The sequence below is a fragment of the Giraffa tippelskirchi genome, chromosome 5 (assembly GCF_054371585.1).
Source record: "Giraffa tippelskirchi isolate mGirTip1 chromosome 5, T2T-mGirTip1v1.2.pri, whole genome shotgun sequence".
NCBI classification, from domain to species: Eukaryota; Metazoa; Chordata; class Mammalia; order Artiodactyla; family Giraffidae; genus Giraffa; species Giraffa tippelskirchi.
In genome coordinates this window covers 88,627,477-88,644,877 of record NC_137279.1, presented here as the reverse complement: position 1 = coordinate 88,644,877, position 17,401 = coordinate 88,627,477, and the positions used below count along the sequence as shown (strand labels likewise).

The 17,401-nt window shown below is 48.9% G+C and overlaps 1 protein-coding gene across 1 annotated transcript; it reads left to right on the top strand.

Moving 5' to 3' along the window:
* Nucleotides 1–5,248: 5,248 nt before the first annotated feature.
* Nucleotides 5,249–5,650, top strand: NHLH1 (nescient helix-loop-helix 1). The gene has a single exon (XM_081486518.1). The coding sequence runs from the start codon at nucleotides 5,249–5,251 to the stop codon at nucleotides 5,648–5,650; it is 402 nt and encodes a 133-aa protein (XP_081342644.1).
* Nucleotides 5,651–17,401: the final 11,751 nt, after the last annotated feature.

The window sequence follows — 17,401 nt, the reverse complement described above, 5'->3', positions numbered from 1 at the left end:
CCCCTCCAGCACAGCCCATCTGCTGGCGCCTGGGCACCTGTCTGGGCCTGCCCAGGTGGGATTTGGCACCTCCCAGACCTGGGAATGGGGAGGGGTGGGGGAGCTTGGGAAAGAATTACAAGACTCCCCTTTGGGAATGCCTTACCCTGGAGAAAGCCCAGAAAAGGTTGATCAGCAATGGGGAAATGGTAAATGCTTCCAAAAGCCTGAAGGTAGGCTGTGCTCTTACTAAGGTCCAGGCCCATGACATGCATTATCTTACTTCATCTCCCTGGCAACCTAAGTGGCAGCTATAGTTACTCCTATTTTACAGGAAAGAAAGGTTGAGGTTCAAGAGGGTTTCCCAGGTGGTGCTAGTGGTAAAGAATCCACCTGCCAATGCAGGGGATGCCAGAAATGTGGGTTCAATCCCTGGGTCGGGAAGATCCCCTGTAGAAGGAAATCGCAACCCACTCCAGCATTCTCACCTGGAAAATTCCGTGGACAGAGGAGCCTGGCTGGCTACAGTCCAGAGGGTTGCTAAGAGTTGGACACGACTGAGGTTCAAGAGGTTAAGTTACTTGTCCAAAGTCACACAGCCGACAGAGCTTTCCTCACTGTAGCACACGGTCTCTGGAGTCTTCCCAGCTACGGTTCATTTCTGGATCTTCACAAAGGTTCAATGAAGACGCTCAACAGCTGAGTGGGGAAGAGAACTTTAGGTACTGCAGCATAGCCTACTGCCTCTCTGTGGTGCTTCCCTTGCTCCCTGCTCCTGCCACCCTGCATCACACACACACACACACCCCCTCAGATATGCACATACATGCACACACAGACTGGAGGCAGCTGAGCTATCGATGTGAACTTAATCAATGCCCATTTGCATATTATTTTATAGCTGGTTTTCTGCATTGCTCATCTGATGCCCCAGCATGCTTGATGCCTGCCTGGGTGCCCTGCCCTCCTCCCCCAGTGTCCTTCCCACCCCGGTTCCTCCTCTCTCGGCACTCCTGTGCTCTGCTCCTTTTAGCCTTATCTCTCTCCTCCTGCGAGTCCACAATTCCCAATGGGTCCAATTGGGCCAGCCAGCCCTGAAAAACTGTTCGTGGGACCTGTGTCAGGCATCTGACCCCACCCCTCCTCTGGTGATGGGGTGGGTGGAGGGCTGGGGGCTGGGATAAGAGGGTGCGGTGAGTCCTAGGGCTGATGAGGGCAGGGGCCTGAACAGTAGCCACAGGTAGCCTGGCAAGGGGGCTGCTGGGAACCAGCTTTACGAAGAATGAGATCTTGGTGAGGGGAAGGACTCTAGGGTCCTCTTCTGTGCTTTAGTGCTGTCCATGTGCTCTTTTCTAGACTTCCCTGTTAGTACCTTGGGGAGCCTTTTTCCCAGGGAAAAGGAGACATGGGAAGGGGCTATCACAGTCCAGCTGGGACTCAGAATGGGACCATGGTTCAACCTGGCTTGCCAGGGGCCTCTGTCCCTACTGCCTCTGGTGTGAGAGACTGAGGGGGTTCATCTGTGATCCTGCCCTGGCTCTCGCCCCAGCCCCACCCCTTCCCCAGCTCTCCATTTCTTGCTTATGAAATATGCATGGAGAACAGATGTCCCTGCTCCCCCACTCCCCGCCCCCCCCCAGGGCCAGCCCCCGCCCCCAGCTCCCAGGGGGGTTCCTAGATCTCTCTGCCAATGGCTGCCTGGCCTGACTGTTTAATATTGATGAGAAAGGGGGGCTGGGCCAGCCAATGGAGAGCTGGGGGTGTGTGTGTGTATCTCCATATATATACATAGGGCTGGGCCAGCTCAGGTGTGTGTCTGTGAGTGTGTGTGTGCATGTGAGTGTGGGTGGCCCCAATACCTGGCTAAGCTCACCACCTCCACCTGGGCCCTCTATCCCCAACATGTGTACCCCTCTCATCTGCCCTGGAGCCTGTACAGCCATGCCACGCTGCCCTGGAGAGGTCTAGAAAGCTGGTCAATAACTTTGCAGACGGATGAGCTCTGAGCAGCCAGAGGAGACTGAGGCTGTCAGCGCTGGCCCCCTGTCCTGCCAGTTTGGATCCCCTCACAGGGTCCTCCTAGGTAAAGGGGGAACCACGGGCTGGGAAGGCTGGGCGTGTCCCTCCCACTCTCTGGCTCAAGTCCCCTCCCAGAGCCTCCCTCTAGTTCTGTCTCGTGCTGTGTCTCTCTCCATCCCTGGACCTCCCTCTTACCCACTTCTCCCCTTGGACTCTTTGTGCCTATCATTCTCAGTTGGGTTGGGGATGGCAGAAGCGGGGCAGGAAGTCCTTCCCTGGATGCTTGGAATTGCAGATCTTCGGAGCCTGGAACTTTGAGAGCAGAAGTGGATTTTGGGGTGAGGACTGACTTGATGGGTAAATAGAAGCTGCTGCGCAGATTGGAGTTGGGGAGGACAGTGGAGCAGGTGGAAATGGGACTGGGGTCAGATTGGGAGCAGATGGAGTGGGTTGGGGGAAGGAAGGGTAAAGTGATCAGGGATGAAGGAATGTGCAGACCAGGGAGAGGGAGACTCGGGCTGTGATCGATGTGGAGAACCCGGCAGCTGAACTCCTGGAGCACAGGAGTGGGGAGTTGCAGCACTAAACACATATCGTGAGGTGCTGACTTCAGGGCCTCCTATGCTATCGCCATGCATTCTTTCTTGTTCCTTTGGGTCCTGGAGTATGGAGTGTGTCCTGAATTTCCTCACCCACCTCCTCCTCTTCTGTGCTGTGGTTGTGGGTGTACATGCATCAGATGGTGATGATCTCACGCCCCTCAACCCTCAGAGCTTACTATTAGTGAACTAATCAGTTGCGCCTCTTTTCTGCACGGTGGGGTGGGGCAAGGCTGGGGAGTCCTGACCCCTGTGAAGGTCTGCTTCAGGCAGGAGAACTCAGGCTGGTGAGGAAGGGGAGACGGTGATGGCGAAGGAGCCTCTGTGCTTCTGTTTTTGGAAGTTAAGTCCGCAGAGCCCACAATGAACAACCTGCTGTTTTGGATTGACATTCCCCCAGAGCAAAGCCCTTTCCTCAGCCTTTCCCGGGCCCTGTTCCAGCTGCCTCTCCCTGACCTCCTCTGCTCCCAGAGACAAGCAAACGTTAGCCAAGCCCCAAACAGAGGTCCCCAAAAGCTATCCCCATCCTCCTCTGCAGACCATCTCTGAACTGCCCTTGAGCTGGGGGAGGATGTGGAATGAAGAGCTGATTACATTCCCTTTCCCCAGTCTTCCTTGCACAGTTGCCAAAAGGGCCAGGGAACAGCAAGGTCGAGAGTGTTGACGACAGAGATGGAGGAAGGGGCTGTCCTGGGCAGGGGGACCATTGCCAGAGGAGCTACATGCCCCTGATTCTAGTGGTCAGGGTGGTAGGATCTGACGTCTGCTATGGTCCTGTTGTGTGGGGTTTGGGGGCTGGGAAGGACTGAGCTGGGTAGCGGTGCTGAGCTCCATATGCCCCGGTCCACTCTACAAAGGACAATCTGAGTGTTTATCACCTGCACCCTCCACACACACATACAGAAGCAGCCAGGGTGGAGAGGGGCCCTGGGAGGGAGGGGATGGCAGGGCCAAGGCTTGCAATTTCCCCTCACAACTGGGAGAGGTTTAGAGCCATAGCCCATCTCTCTTGGAGCTGTGGCTCCAGTCTTGCTCAGTCCTCTGTTCTTTTAATTATTAAACATTTTTTTTATTGTGATAAAAACACATAACATAAAATTAGAAATTTTAAGTGTATAGTTCAGTAGTGTTAAGTATATTCACATTGTTGTGAAACAGAGCTCCAGAACTTTTTCATCTTGTACACCTGAAACTTTAACTTTTTAGCAATACCTCCCTGCTCCTGGCCTCAGGCTCTGAAGCATCATTCTACTTTCTGCTAACTACTTAGATACATCATAGAAGTGGAATCATATGATATTTGTATTTTTGCAACTGATTTATTTCACTTAGCATAATTGTCCTCGAGGTTCTTCCATATTATAGCATTGGTGATAGGATTTTCTTCCCTTTTAAGGCTCAATGATAGTCCATTGTGAGTGTATGCCACATTTTTTAATCCATGCATCTTTTGATGGACATTTGGGTTGTTTCCATATTTTGGTTATTGTGAATAATGCTACAGTGAATATGGGGGTCCAGATAGCTCTTCAAGATCCTGATTTCGATTCTCTTGGACATATACACAGAAGTGGGATTGCGAGATCATGTGGTAGTTCTATTTTTATTTTTTAAAGGAAATTGCATAGTCTTTCCATAACAGTTGCACCATTTTACAATCCCACCAATAGGGCAAAGTGTCCCAATTTCTCCCTATCCTGTTATGTGTGTGTGTGTGAGTGACAATAATCATCCCAACAAGTGTGAGGTTACATCTCACTGTGATTTTGATTTGCATTTTTCTGATGATTAGTGATGTTGAGCATCTTTTCTTATGTTTGCTGGCCATTTGTATATCATCTTTGGAGAAATGTCTTCAAGTCCTTTGCCCATTTCTTGGTCAAGTTTTTTTTTTTTTTCATTTTCATTGAACCGTGGGAGTTCTTTATAATACTCTGGGTATTAACCCTTTATCATCCATATTATTTGTAAATATTCTCTCCTGTTGCCTTTTCAGTCTGCTGATTGTGTCCTTTGATGCACAGGCGACTTTAAGTTTGATGTAGTCCCATTTGTCTATTTCTGCTTTTGTTACTTGTTCTTTTGGTGTCATATGTGAGAAATCATTGCCAAGTCCAATGTCATGAAGTTTTTCCCCTGCCTTTGCTTCTAGGAGCTACAGCGTTAGGTCTTTAACCCTCTTGTTCAGTTTTATCCTGCCCTGTATTCTTCTCATGAGTTCTCCTCCTTTCCGGTTGCTGACTTTCTGGGTCTCCTCCCTTCCTTTCAGCTTTCCTCTTACTTCCTTACACTGTGGCGACCTGCTCCTCTCTCTTGCCCCACCACCCCCAATCCTACCCATGTTTCTGCTGTCCTTTCCCCAAGTTTACAGTACCTCCCCCCTCCCAGCCCATCTTAAATCTACCTCGCGGCTCCCCATCTCTGAGCTGTCACCTGCTTCCTCCCTCTGACCTTATTCGTTTCCCCTTCTTTCTTCCAGACTCCCGACCAGAACCCTGGCCATGGAACCCTGAAGTGGCTCTGACTTCCTGAGCTCAGTGGCAGACCTCACCACCCCAGGCCCTTCCTGCCCCTCCCGCCACCAGCTTTCAGGCTCCCAGAGGGAGGGGTGGGGAGGGGGTCCTGATCTCACAGGGCAGGGAGCATCCATCATGATGCTCAACTCAGACACCATGGAGCTGGACCTGCCTCTCACCCACTCTGAGACCGAGTCAGGCTTCAGCGACTGTGGGGGCGGGGTGGGCCCTGACGGGGCGGGGCCTGGGGGGCCTAGAGGGGGCCAGGCTCGGGGCCTGGAACCTGGGGAGCCGGGCCGGAAAGACCTGCAGCACTTGAGCCGAGAAGAGCGGCGGCGCCGGCGGCGCGCCACCGCCAAGTATCGCACGGCCCATGCCACGCGGGAGCGGATCCGCGTGGAAGCGTTCAACTTGGCCTTCGCCGAGCTGCGCAAGCTGTTGCCCACGCTGCCCCCCGACAAGAAGCTTTCCAAGATTGAGATCCTGCGACTGGCCATCTGCTACATCTCCTACCTGAACCACGTGCTGGACGTGTGAACACGGCTTGCCTGCCCCCTGGGTTCACCCCTCTCCCTCCGGCCTCGCTGGGGTCCCTTCTCACCCGCTCACTGCTTAGAACCGCCTCTCCTTCCTGAGCCCCTGTACCTCGGCATGGCATGTACCCGCAGGCCCCGGGCCCAGGCAGAGTGCCCACTGCTGGGTCATGAAGGCGACTTTCTTTTACTCACCCAGGCACCCGGAGGGCTCGTCTTGTGGGTACCTTCCATGGGTCGTGGTCGGGGCCCATCTGGTTAGAAGTGTTTGCTGGAGTGGTGGGTATAGTCTTGGCGTCTCCCCCTTGGCTCGCTCATGGGCTGCTGCCTCTTCTACTCCTAGTCCCAAATTTTCAGAGACTTCCCTGCCCCTTCCCCAGACCCCAACTCTGCCTCCCATCCTCTTTCTACCCCGTTCCAGTTTCTCCTGCCCATAGTAGGGAGGGGGCATGGGAACAGGAAGGGGGAAGGCTGGGATTAGAGTGGGGTGGGCTTTTTCTTAAGCATCTCAGTCTAGCCCTGGGAGGCAGGGGGCTCAGGGAGTTAACGCCTCTGAGGGGCATCTCAGTAGCTGGGAATTGTGGGAAACTCCCTGTTTTCTATCTCTTTCCTGAGGCTTAGCATATACAGACCTCGGTTCTTACTTGGTAGTGAGTGCCTCGCCCTCTCTGAGCTATTTGGCCCTCTCACTTCCCCTTCCACCCAACCATCCCAATTTGCTTCTTCCTTGTGTGCAGCTAGAGAAAGGGAAACCTAGATCTTCGGGTTGGGGAGCATGTCCCCAGACTCAGCCTAGAGAATCTGCAAAAGGCCCCGGCAGTGAGTAGGCTGGATCTCATGTCTGCTTCTTCCTTCCCCTCCCACCTCAAAGATGTGAGAAACCCACACTGATTTCTCTGTGGGATGCAAGGGTTATGCCCCGTTATTGCCCTCTGGGAAAGCTCAGCTCTCCTGCCCCATGACTTGTTCCTTGTATTTTTTTCTCCTTCCTTAAGCTGCCTTTAGCAGGGGAGAGACCCCTCCTCCACCCCACCTTGAGGCCCTCTTGTCCCTGCCCTCCCCCCATGTTGCTGAGCCCACTGCTCACTAGCTGGGGGTCACTGACAGAATGAAGAGCTGGAGAACCTCTGTAGAAGAGATGCGCTCCCACATTTCCCACGTTCCACCTCCCTCACACCAAACTCCTAGCTCTACAAGGATATTATTTATTTATGTATTTATTTATTTATTCATCTATTTATTTACTTATTTATTTATAAATATTACTATTTATTGCCAAGTCGTGCACTTTGGGGTAGAGTGAGGAGGCTCCTGGCAGCCTAGCCTGGTCTCTCTTACTTCCTCCCTGGTTAATTCCCTTCCCTTTCTTGTTCCTTCGGCAAATCCAGGTGTATGGGAGATTCCTTTCCCTCACCACACCCATATCCCTTCCTAGGATCCATCTGTCCTGACACCCTAATAATCTGGGATGATACCCCCTTTAACCTTCCAGCGCTCCTGGATCCTTCTTCAGCTCCCTTCATCCCCAGACAATCCCACCCCAGTCCTGCCTGCTTCTTTTCTCTTTCCAGCCCTCCCCTAGGATCCTCACTTCTTCCTAAGAACCCCTCCCCAACAGTGGGCCCTCAGAGGTCTGTGTCCCATGTGTGATTCCCTCCTGTTGCAGTTCTGATTTCATACACAAGGAAAAATTAAAGTGACCTCATTCTAGCACCAGGTATGGCTGTGGATCATTCGACTGGGTTGGGACGCTGGATTGCAGGTTATGGTAGGGCAGGCATTGAGGGTCCTGAGCTTTGAAGACTTCTTATGGGGTCATGAGAGCTCATTATGGTGGGAAAATTCAAAAAGGAGAGAAGAGAGATGCCAGAGTGTGTAGGGGAATGTGTAGCAGGTGCCAGGCTCCTCCACCTAAAGTGGAGTACCTCCATCTTGATACCCATCCAGTGACACTTTCTGACTCTTCTGATGTTGTGCTTCTGCTCCTGCTCTCTGTGGATCAGAGAAGGAGCTGAGTGTCCCAGTGGAACCTGTGTTAAACGTGTGTCTGTGGGTCCCTGCTGCTGGGCTATGCAACAATTCATGCCTTGTCTATGAATCATTATTGCCTCTGAGCTGGGTCAAAATTCATTGCGGTCACAGTTCTTGGCCCATTTTGTGTTCCTCAGCTTTTTGATACAAGAAAGAACACAGTGGAGCACCTGGGACTAAGAGAGAAGTAGGGGCAGGGATACAAAGGAGAGCTGAAGGAATATCAAAGGAGTCCTGGGAGCAACTCTAAAGTTAACTTATAGATGAAGGAACTAGAGTCCAGAGAAGAAAAGAGCCTTGCCCAAAGACACACAGCTAGTTAGGGGAAGAGAGGAGGTTCAAGCCCAGATTTTTTTGTGTCCTATACTGCCAATACCTCTCTGCTTCTCTGAAATGACCCAGCCTGCGAGGTGGTGCTCTATGGACTCCTATTTTAACAGGAACTTTGATAAACTAGAGAGTATTCAGAGTTGTGTGGTCAAGAAGTCCCCACACACTTCACTCCTGTGAAGTCTGGAAATAACTTCACAGAAGGAACAGGTGAAAAACTGAGGATATGTGTCTTTACAAGTTTAGAAAAAGTGAATGTTGCTCAGTTGTGTCCAACTTTAGTGACCCCATGAACTGTAGCCCGCCAGGCTCCTCTGTCCGTGGAGTTTTCCAGGCAAGAATACTGGAGTGGGTAGCCATTTCCTTCTCCAAGGGATCTTCCCAACACAGGGATTGAACCCATTGAACAATCCAGGTCTCCTGCATTGCTGGCAGATTCTTTACCGTTTGAGCCACCAGGGAAGCCCTTTACAGGTGTGGACTTAGGGACAATAGGATACCCATCTTCAAATATTGAAAGAAAAACAAAAACAGACATTCTATGAGGCCCCAGGAGGCAGAATGAAGACCAGTAGGTGGAAGTGAAAGAAAACAGATTTTTATCTCCAAAAAAACTGCAACATCTGGAGCTGTCCAGCAGTGGGAGTGCCTGCCTCCAGGAGGAGGAGTCCAAATAGGCAGAATTACCAGTGAGCCATTCCTGCAGAGATGAAACACTGGCTAGGTAAACTTGAAGATCCTTTTCAACCATAAGGTCATCTGAGAAGGCTGAAGGCCAACATTGGGTGGAAGATGCTTGGATGTCCTTCAGCACCTGATAGATGCTGTTTTCATCTCTGATGGGCAAAGAATGACATCAGCAGCAGGAGCAGTTTGAGTTAGACTCAAGGAGGAACTCCCGTAGAGGAAGAGGCTGACATCTTCCCTTCCCATCTGATTTAGATGAAATGTGCTCTGCCTAGAGCCCGGCAAGAGGGAGGGCTGAACTGAGACTGGGGAGAGTCTGAGGCCTACAAGGGGCCAGGGCTGGAAGGGAACACAGGATTTGCTGACTCCAACACCCTTGTTTAAAAAGCAGGTAAAATGCAAAGGCGATGGAACTCCACGATGGTGGATTTAGAACCAGTGTCTTCCATTCCTGGCCCCGAGGGCTTTGCACCTTCCCTTGCACAGCAACCTCAGTCCCCTGAGCGCCCTGCTTCTCTCGAAACACTTTGTCCCACTGGAAAGCAGAAGGGGTTACGGGGCCCCTCCCCTCAAGGATCCCTGAGGGCCCAGGGGTGGTGAGAGGGGGCAGCTGCAGCTGTTCTACTGCTAGCTCCGAATTTCTTCAGATAATCAATTGGCCTCGCTGCCGCTCTGCTCCACGGGACTGGAGATGAAGGAGGTGGGGAGTGGAAGGGGGAAGGGAGCAGGGGACCAGGCCCTGGGAGAGGAGACTGTCAGGGAGGTCCCTGCATGAGAGGAAAAAGAGCACTCCGTGGCTAACATTCAGGGAGGAGGGTGGAACAGAAGGTCAGTAGAGGAAGCCTCTTGGTGGGGGGGGTCCTCATTTCACAACCTCCAAAATGCAGCACATGGGGCCAGTGGGTGGGGAGGGGTGGTTTGGAGGCACCTGGCAAATTGGTCTTACCCCTTCTTCCTCCAGCCCCTTCCCATCAAGCCCCGCCCCTTTCAGCTTTCCAAGTCCTCTTCCATCCCCGTTACCTCCAGCCTTGACCCTCCTGTGCTGTCTGTCATAATTACTCCCCTCTGCCCTTTTATCAGTCAACTCCACCCCTAGTGACAGACAGCAGGGCCTCAGGGGTTTGAGAGAATGAAGGGACTTCTTAGCCACTCCTCCCCTCCTCCCCTTACACACACACACACACACACACACACACTGTGTAGGCTGCCAGGCATATGGCCGCTTTGTGCCCACACAATGGAGACCCTGCCTGTGCCCCTTTCATCTGGGCACAGGGCTCCTCTCCCTCTTTCACTCACCTTCCTTCCTTCCCAGTGCAGTGCTTGCCTTCTTTGCCTTCTCTTTCTGACTCTTGCTTTCTTATGTCCTTTCCCAAGCTCTTGAAATCTGATTGAGTAAGGACTGGAGGCAGGGGAAAGAAGCTGACAGGAAGGTCACAATCCCTGAATGCTAGTTTATCAGAGAGAAGAAGGAAGAGAGCATAGAGGGAGTTAGGGAGAAGGTAGGCAGTGTGGTGGCCACAGCAGAACCAGCAATGTTGTGCCGGAGGGGAGAGAAAGCCCTGTGTCCTAGCTCCATACTCAACTTTTATGCTTTGTGCAATAATGAGCAAAGCACACGCCTCCCTTCGCCTCAACTTCCTCATCTGCAACATGGGAAGGTAAGACCTGCCTCGCAGGGATGTTGAATCATCACTGATTCAATGGACATGAACTTGGGCAAACTCTGGGAGATGGTGTGGGATAGGGAAGCCTGGCATGCTGCAGTCCATGGGGTCGAAAAGTAGGAGACGACTTGGCCCCTGAACAACAACACAGGGTTGTTAGGAAGATTAAATGAGATCATCCTGGCAGTGCTTAGCATGATAAGTGCTCACTTAGGGAACCTCAGGGGCGGGAAGTAAGAGGGCCAACCTGTATTGTTGCACAGTTTGTGCACAGTACCGTGTGCCAGGCCAGAGAAGAGAAGGGGCCACCAGACTAGCTGCGCCCTCGGTGCCAGCAAGGATGCATGCATCCTCCAAGAGGTGGCCTTGGAATCACGCTCCCTGTGTGGGTTCCTGGGCATCAGTCAGGAGACCAACCAAAAACTCGGGAGTCCTGACCACCTTGGAAACCAGGATAGAGTAGGAGGGGACAAGAGACTTGGGGAGGGGTGGTGGGCACTAGACAGTGGGATCTCTTAGCTCAGGCTTCTCTGGAAAGTTGAGTAGAGCCAAAGTCTGGCATGTGCTAAACTGAGGATGGAGACATTGCAGCTGAGGAGAAGAGGGAGTGGGTGCTGAGGAAGCTGAAAAGGAGGGAGCCCCGGGTCAGGAAATATGATCAGAACGCTGTGTTGGTTGGACCTCTTGCTTCTCCTCTTCCTCTGTTCCTTCACTTAAGCAGGTTTCTTTAAGCCTGTTCTGATTATTTCTTGTGGAGCACTGCCCCCTGCTGGCCACAGTCAGGGATGTTCTCACATTTCTCCCTCTGGCTGGGAGCCGCTGTGCTGTGCTTAGTTGCTCAGTCTTTGCAACCCCACGGACGGTACTGCAACCCGCCAGGCTCCTCTGTCCATGGGGATTCTCCAGGCAAGAATACTGGAGTGGGTTGCCATGCCTTCCTCCAGGGCATCTTCCCAACCCAGGGATCAAACCCAGGTCTCCCACATTGCAGGTGGATTCTTTACCGTCTGAGTCACCAGGGAAGCCCTTATAAATACATATATACATGCTGTGCTGTGCTTAGGCATTTATACGTGGGAGCGGCTAAGAAGCGGGAAAAGAGAAGATCATGCTAGACTGGGGACAAAGGATGAAGGAGATGTGGTGGGACCTGCAATCCAAACTCCTGTTCTTGCCAGAGGTTTCTGGAAGGTGAATGAGGGTTGATTGCTGTCTAGGGATAAATAAAGATAGAAATTCACAGGTGTTTCATTTACATATAACAGTGATCTGTAATTTTCAGATTGTTTTTCCTGTGTCCATTTTTATTCATTTTGTGTGTGTATGTGTGTTTTCTGTCTCTGGGGGTGCTTGACCGCTTCTTCTGTGGCTGTATGTGCATATGTCAGGTATGGTGCAGAGGCCTGAAGCTGTTTAACTTCCTCTCCTTCCCTCTAGGTTTTACTTCTGCCTCTCAGCTCCATCACCCTCATGGTTATTTACAAGTGACAGTCTTCCTGCCCTGCTTTGATTATTCCAAGCCTTGCTCTGCTTTAATCTGGGACTCTTGGGTTTCACCTGGTTCCCAAGTGAAGTGAAAGGAGTGAAGGGACCTGAGATGAGTGCCTCTCTGTTATCCACTTCTCTGCCATCTTTACTGGCGATTAAACTCCAGCCTTCTTTTATAACCTTGTAGCTGTCTCCTTCACGAGTCAATCCTATTTAATTCAGTGCATTGTCCATTTATTAACTAGCCAATGTGTGCTAGACACTGTTGTAGTTTCTGAAATACAAACCTACACTCTCCTCACTATCTACTGGGGAGACAGACATGGAAACATGCATTTCCTGAGGATGAAAAGCCTATGCAAGGAACAGAAGTCGGGATTTATTCAAAGGGAGTGTTGATGAGGAAGGAAGCAGGTAAAATCTGAGCTGGGTTTCAAAGACTGAAGGGGATTTGCCAGATCTATGAAGGTGCTTGCAGAGAATTCTGCAGTATGTTGCCAGGACCCCCCTTTGCAAATCTCCTCCTTTACTGGACAAAGCGTTCGCCTCCCCAGATGCAGGAGTGTTGACTCACAGCCGAGTCTCTCCAGAATTGCCTGTGGAGGAGGAAAGCCATCTTGCTTCAGGCTGCACTCCCTCCCTAGGCCGTGTGCATGCAAGGACTGCTTGGGGTGTGGGCTTACCCAGCCCCATTCCAGGGACAACCATGAAGGGCTATCGCAGCCTGAGATTCCCCATGGGAATTGCCAGATGCCTCTTCTGCAGGCGCAGTGTATTTCAACTTCTCTTGCTGCTTAATCCAGCCTCTCTCACACCTAACAGGTATTCCCAAATTCCCTTCTGGAAGCACCCTCCTGCATATACCTCAGTGTGTAAGAATCCCTTTCCTGAGACAGCCGTATTCCAGGTGGAAGACACTGTAGGTATGAAGGCATGGAGGCCTGAAGAGGCCTTGTGAGCAACAGTACACTATGAACAGTCTGGTATTGTTAGGACTTAAAAACGCACTGGGCTGGTGCGACAGGAGAGTGATGAATGGCGATGGTGTTTGTGATGCCAGGGAGCATGTCCTTTCCCACATAGAGATGAGAAAATAGTAGATGCTGTCTGTGAGTGCGTGTTCAGTTGCTTCAGTTTTGTCCGACTCTTTGTGACTCTGTAGGCTGTAGCTCACCAGGCTCCTCACCTCATGGGATTCTCCAGGCAAAAATACTGGAGTGGGTTGCCGTGCCTTCCTCCAGGGGATCTTCCTGACCCTGTACTGCAGGCAGGTTCTTTACCCACTGAGCCACCTGGGAAGCCCAGCAAATGTTGTCTAGTAGGGTGGATAAACGCTGTCAGATTTGCAGTTTAGACATATCACTTTAAGGACAGTTCTGAAGACAGACAAGCAGGAGTAGGATCTGTGCTGTGAACAGTTTTAGAGGGTCAGCTGAGAGAAAAAGAGAGTCTATTTAGGCAGTGGCAGAGGAAATGGAGAGGAGAGGACAGATTTAGGAAAGCTGGTTAAATGTAGAGTCAATGGGACTTGGTGATTCATGAAATGTGTTAGGTTAGAAGACAGCTCCCAGGTTTCTGGCTTGGGAGCCCGAGCGAACAGTGGTACTAGCTTCCAAAATAGATGAAATGGAGGCAGAAACTGTTGGAGGTTGTGGTGGGGATGGTGGCAGTAGTGGTGACATACTAAGGACACGATCAACAGGAGCTGGTGATTCAGGGGCAGAGGGGCAGACTCAACGCTCCCAATTCAGGGGGCCCAGATTCTATCCCTGGTCAGGGAGCTGGATCCCACATGCTGCAACTAAACGTTTGCATGACACAACTAAAAGGTTCCCGAGTGCTGCAACTAAGACCTGGTGCGGCCAAATAAATAAATAGTTTTTGTTTTTGTTTTTTTTTTAAAAAGAGCCATTGAGGAGCTGTCCAGAAAGAAGCTAGTTCTCTGGGTTTGTGACTAAAGAGCTGGACCTCTTTACTAGGATACCTCCCAGAAATCTCCACCTTCATAACCCCAAACTGGCCCCCTTATTCTCTCTACCCCTCAACCCAATTTTTCCCTTGGTATTCTTAAATGAATAATGAGCCATCCACATGCAATTGCCCTGACTGTCACACTTTTCTTTCCCTCTGCTTCCACCTCCAATCCATTATCAACATCTATCCATTCTGCTTTCTAAAGGAGACTTGGAACTGTTTTTGTATTTCCACCAGTACCACCCCTGCTTTTGTTTGCCTGGACTATGGCAGCTGCCAAGCTGTCTCCTTGCCTCTTGGCTTCCTCTCTTTAAATCTACCCGCCAGACTGCCACCAGTGATCCACCCCCAATGCATATCTAATCAGAACAGTTCTAGACTCAAATCCTTTAGTGGCTCCCTATTATTTCTAGCCAACCCATTGGAAAAGACTCTGATGCTGGGAAAGATTTAAGGCAAAAGGAGAAGAGGGCGGCAGAGGATAAGATGATGAGATAGCATGACCAACTCAATGGACATGCTGCTGCTGCTGCTGCTAAGTCACTTCAGTCGTGGCCGACTCTGTGGGACCTCATAGACGGAAGCCCACCAGGCTCCCCCGTCCCTGGGATTCTCCAGGCAAGAACACTGGAGTGGGTTGCCATTTCCTTCTCCAATGCATGAAGTGAAAAGTGAAAGTGAAGTCATTCAGTCGTGTCTGACTCTTCGCAACCCTATGGACTGCAGCCTACCAGGCTCCGCCGTCCATGGGATTTTCCAGGCAAGAGTACTGGAGTGGGGTGCCATTGCCTTCTCCACAGTGGACATGAATCTGAGCAAACTCTGGGATAATGAGGGACAGGGAAGCCTGGTGTGTTGCAGTCCACAAACAAAGAGTCAGACATGACTTAGAGACTGAACAACAGCATTGTTTCTAGAATAAAATCCAAATTCTTCAACATGGCACGAAAGTCCCTTTATGGTGCAGCTCCTGCAAACCTTTCCACCCCAACTATTAATACTATTCCATCCTTCACACTTTGTGCTCTGATGTTCTAAGGAAGTCTCTGATACACTCCACATTGTTCCCAGCTTCTGTGCCTTTGCTCATGTGGTTCCTCTGCTTACTACACCTATGTCTGTCCTACTCATCCTTCAAGACAACAGAGATGTTCTCTCTTCCAGGACACCCCAAACTTGGCTCCTCCTGCTTCCTCTTAGCTTTCAACGCACATTTCTGTGCCCATCTCAGTCACCACATTGAATTGTACTGAGATCATCTACCTACTGTCACATGGGTTTTGGTGTGACCTGGAGTGAGTTACTTGAAATCTTCAAATACCTGTATTCTTATTAGAGATAACATGTAAAGCTCTTAACCCCATGCTAGTGCATAACAAAGGTCAATAAACAGTGGTTATATTAAGAGAAATTATGCTTTTATTGGTGCTATATTGTCTGAACACTCACCTGTTACCATTTACCTTGAGAATATGTATTCATCTATTCCAGTCCATTTGACTTTTCAGATGAAGTTTTCATAAGTTATTTTCAATACTATTTCCAACCACACACAGGAGTCTACATTTCTTCACACCCTTCATAGCAAAGGATATTATCATTCTTTTTTAATTTTTTCCAACTTTATGGGCAAAAGAAATATCAAATTCTTCTTCAGTTAGAATTTTCCTTATCTGAGGTTGATGATAATAATCTCATATGCTTATTAAATGTTTGTGTTTATTCTGTGAATTGCCTGTTCATATCACTGGCTTATTGAAAAAAACTTCTTCATTTATCTTTTAAAATTTTTATGCAATATTTTTGCTTTTAAAAATACAGTTGAAGACTTCCCTAGTATTTCAGTGATAAAGAATCCACCTTCTAATGCAGGGGATGCAGTTTGATCCCTCGTTGGGGAACTAAGATCCCACATGCTGTGGGGAACTAAGCTGCTATACTGCAACTGAGACCTGAACCAGCCAAATAAATACACAAGAGTCAAATAAAATAATACAATTGATTTTAAGTAAAACAAAAATGTTTTTGTTCTTCTTTTGTTCAACTGCAATAATTTTATTGAATAAACTCCTCAGTTTGTGGCACACTGAATAATTTGTCCATGCCTCCCTTTTTCTTGTGGCTTCTTTCCCCATCCTTGACCCTATTTTCCTCGCCACCCCTCCCGTAGGAATGTACTCATTTATTTAGTGCATGTCTTTGAATCTCCCTTTCATCCCCTTATTGATGCATGACTGTATCCATGATCAGTGCATTACATTATTTTGCATGTTTCTATATTTCAGGACAATATTGTGATGTATAATCTATCTCATTCTCTTTTTATTTTTACTGACCATTATGTTTTTAAATCCTATTCTGCTTTTCTTTGAGATGGAATTTAAAACTCAATATATGGGCTTCCCTGGTGGCTCAGTAGTAAAAAATCTGCCTGCCGTGCAGGTGATGCAGGAGACACGGGTTCGATCCCTGGGTGGGGAAAAGCCCCTGGAGGAGGGCATGGCAACCCACTCCAGTATTTTTGCCTGGAGAATCCCATGGACAGAGGAGCCAGGCAGGCTACTGTCCACAGGGTTGCAAAGAGTCTAACACAACTGAAGTAGTTGAACATATGTTGAACTAGTTCTTTTTTTATCTGCATATGCCATATGCATATTCTATTGATACCATGTATTTATTACATAAGATCTTCCCCCCGGGTTTTTTCTGCAATGGATATCCTTGAATATGTCAGTTTATTTATTCTTTGCAGGGACATTTTTTGTGATTATATCCCTAGGAATGGAACTGGATTATAGACTATACACATATTTAATTTTATGCGACACCTCTAAATTGTACTATAAGACATATCAACGCATCTTCACACCAGCAGCTTGTGATGATTTCTAATACCTACCACCTCACTAGCATCTGATATTATCCTGCTTATAAGTTTTGCTGTTCAGGAAATGTAAAGTGGTAAGTATTGTTTTACTGTTTTGTTTGATTGTTGGGAATTTTCTAATTGATTGTAGGATTATAGGATTGTAAAATCTATAGAATTATAGATACTAACTATTTTGCCATGCAAAACATTTTTATTTAGTCAAATTTACAGTTGTTTTCTTCTATGGACTCTGTACTTTAGGCCTTGGCCTTCCCTGCTCCAAGATCATAAGATTAAAAAGAAACTCCACGGCTTCCTTCTAGTATTTATATTATAATTATTGTTTTGGTGTTGCTGCTGTTTACTTTTGGCCCTTTGATCTGCCTGCATTTCATTAGATATAAGAAATGAGATAGGAATCCAATTTTGCTTTTTCCAATGGTTAGCTAATTATCCCAATGCCATTTATTGAACAATCCATCTTTTTTTAAATTAAAAGGGCAATTAAAAGTCCAATTTATCATTTTATATCTTTTAAGGACCACGTTTTGAATGTCATACCTAAGAGCTTTTTTCCCATCCAAATGTCACAAAGATTTTCTCTTACGTTTTCTTCTGGAAGTTTTATGTTTTACATTTAGTTTTGTGATCAACTTTGAATTAATTTTTGTGTATGATGCAAGATATGGATTGATGTTCTTTTCCTAGA

What these genes read in the sequence shown, in the direction of transcription:
- NHLH1 (XM_081486518.1), top strand. Translation starts at nt 5,249, where the DNA reads ATGATGCTCAACTCAGACACCATGGAGCTGGACCTGCCTCTCACCCAC.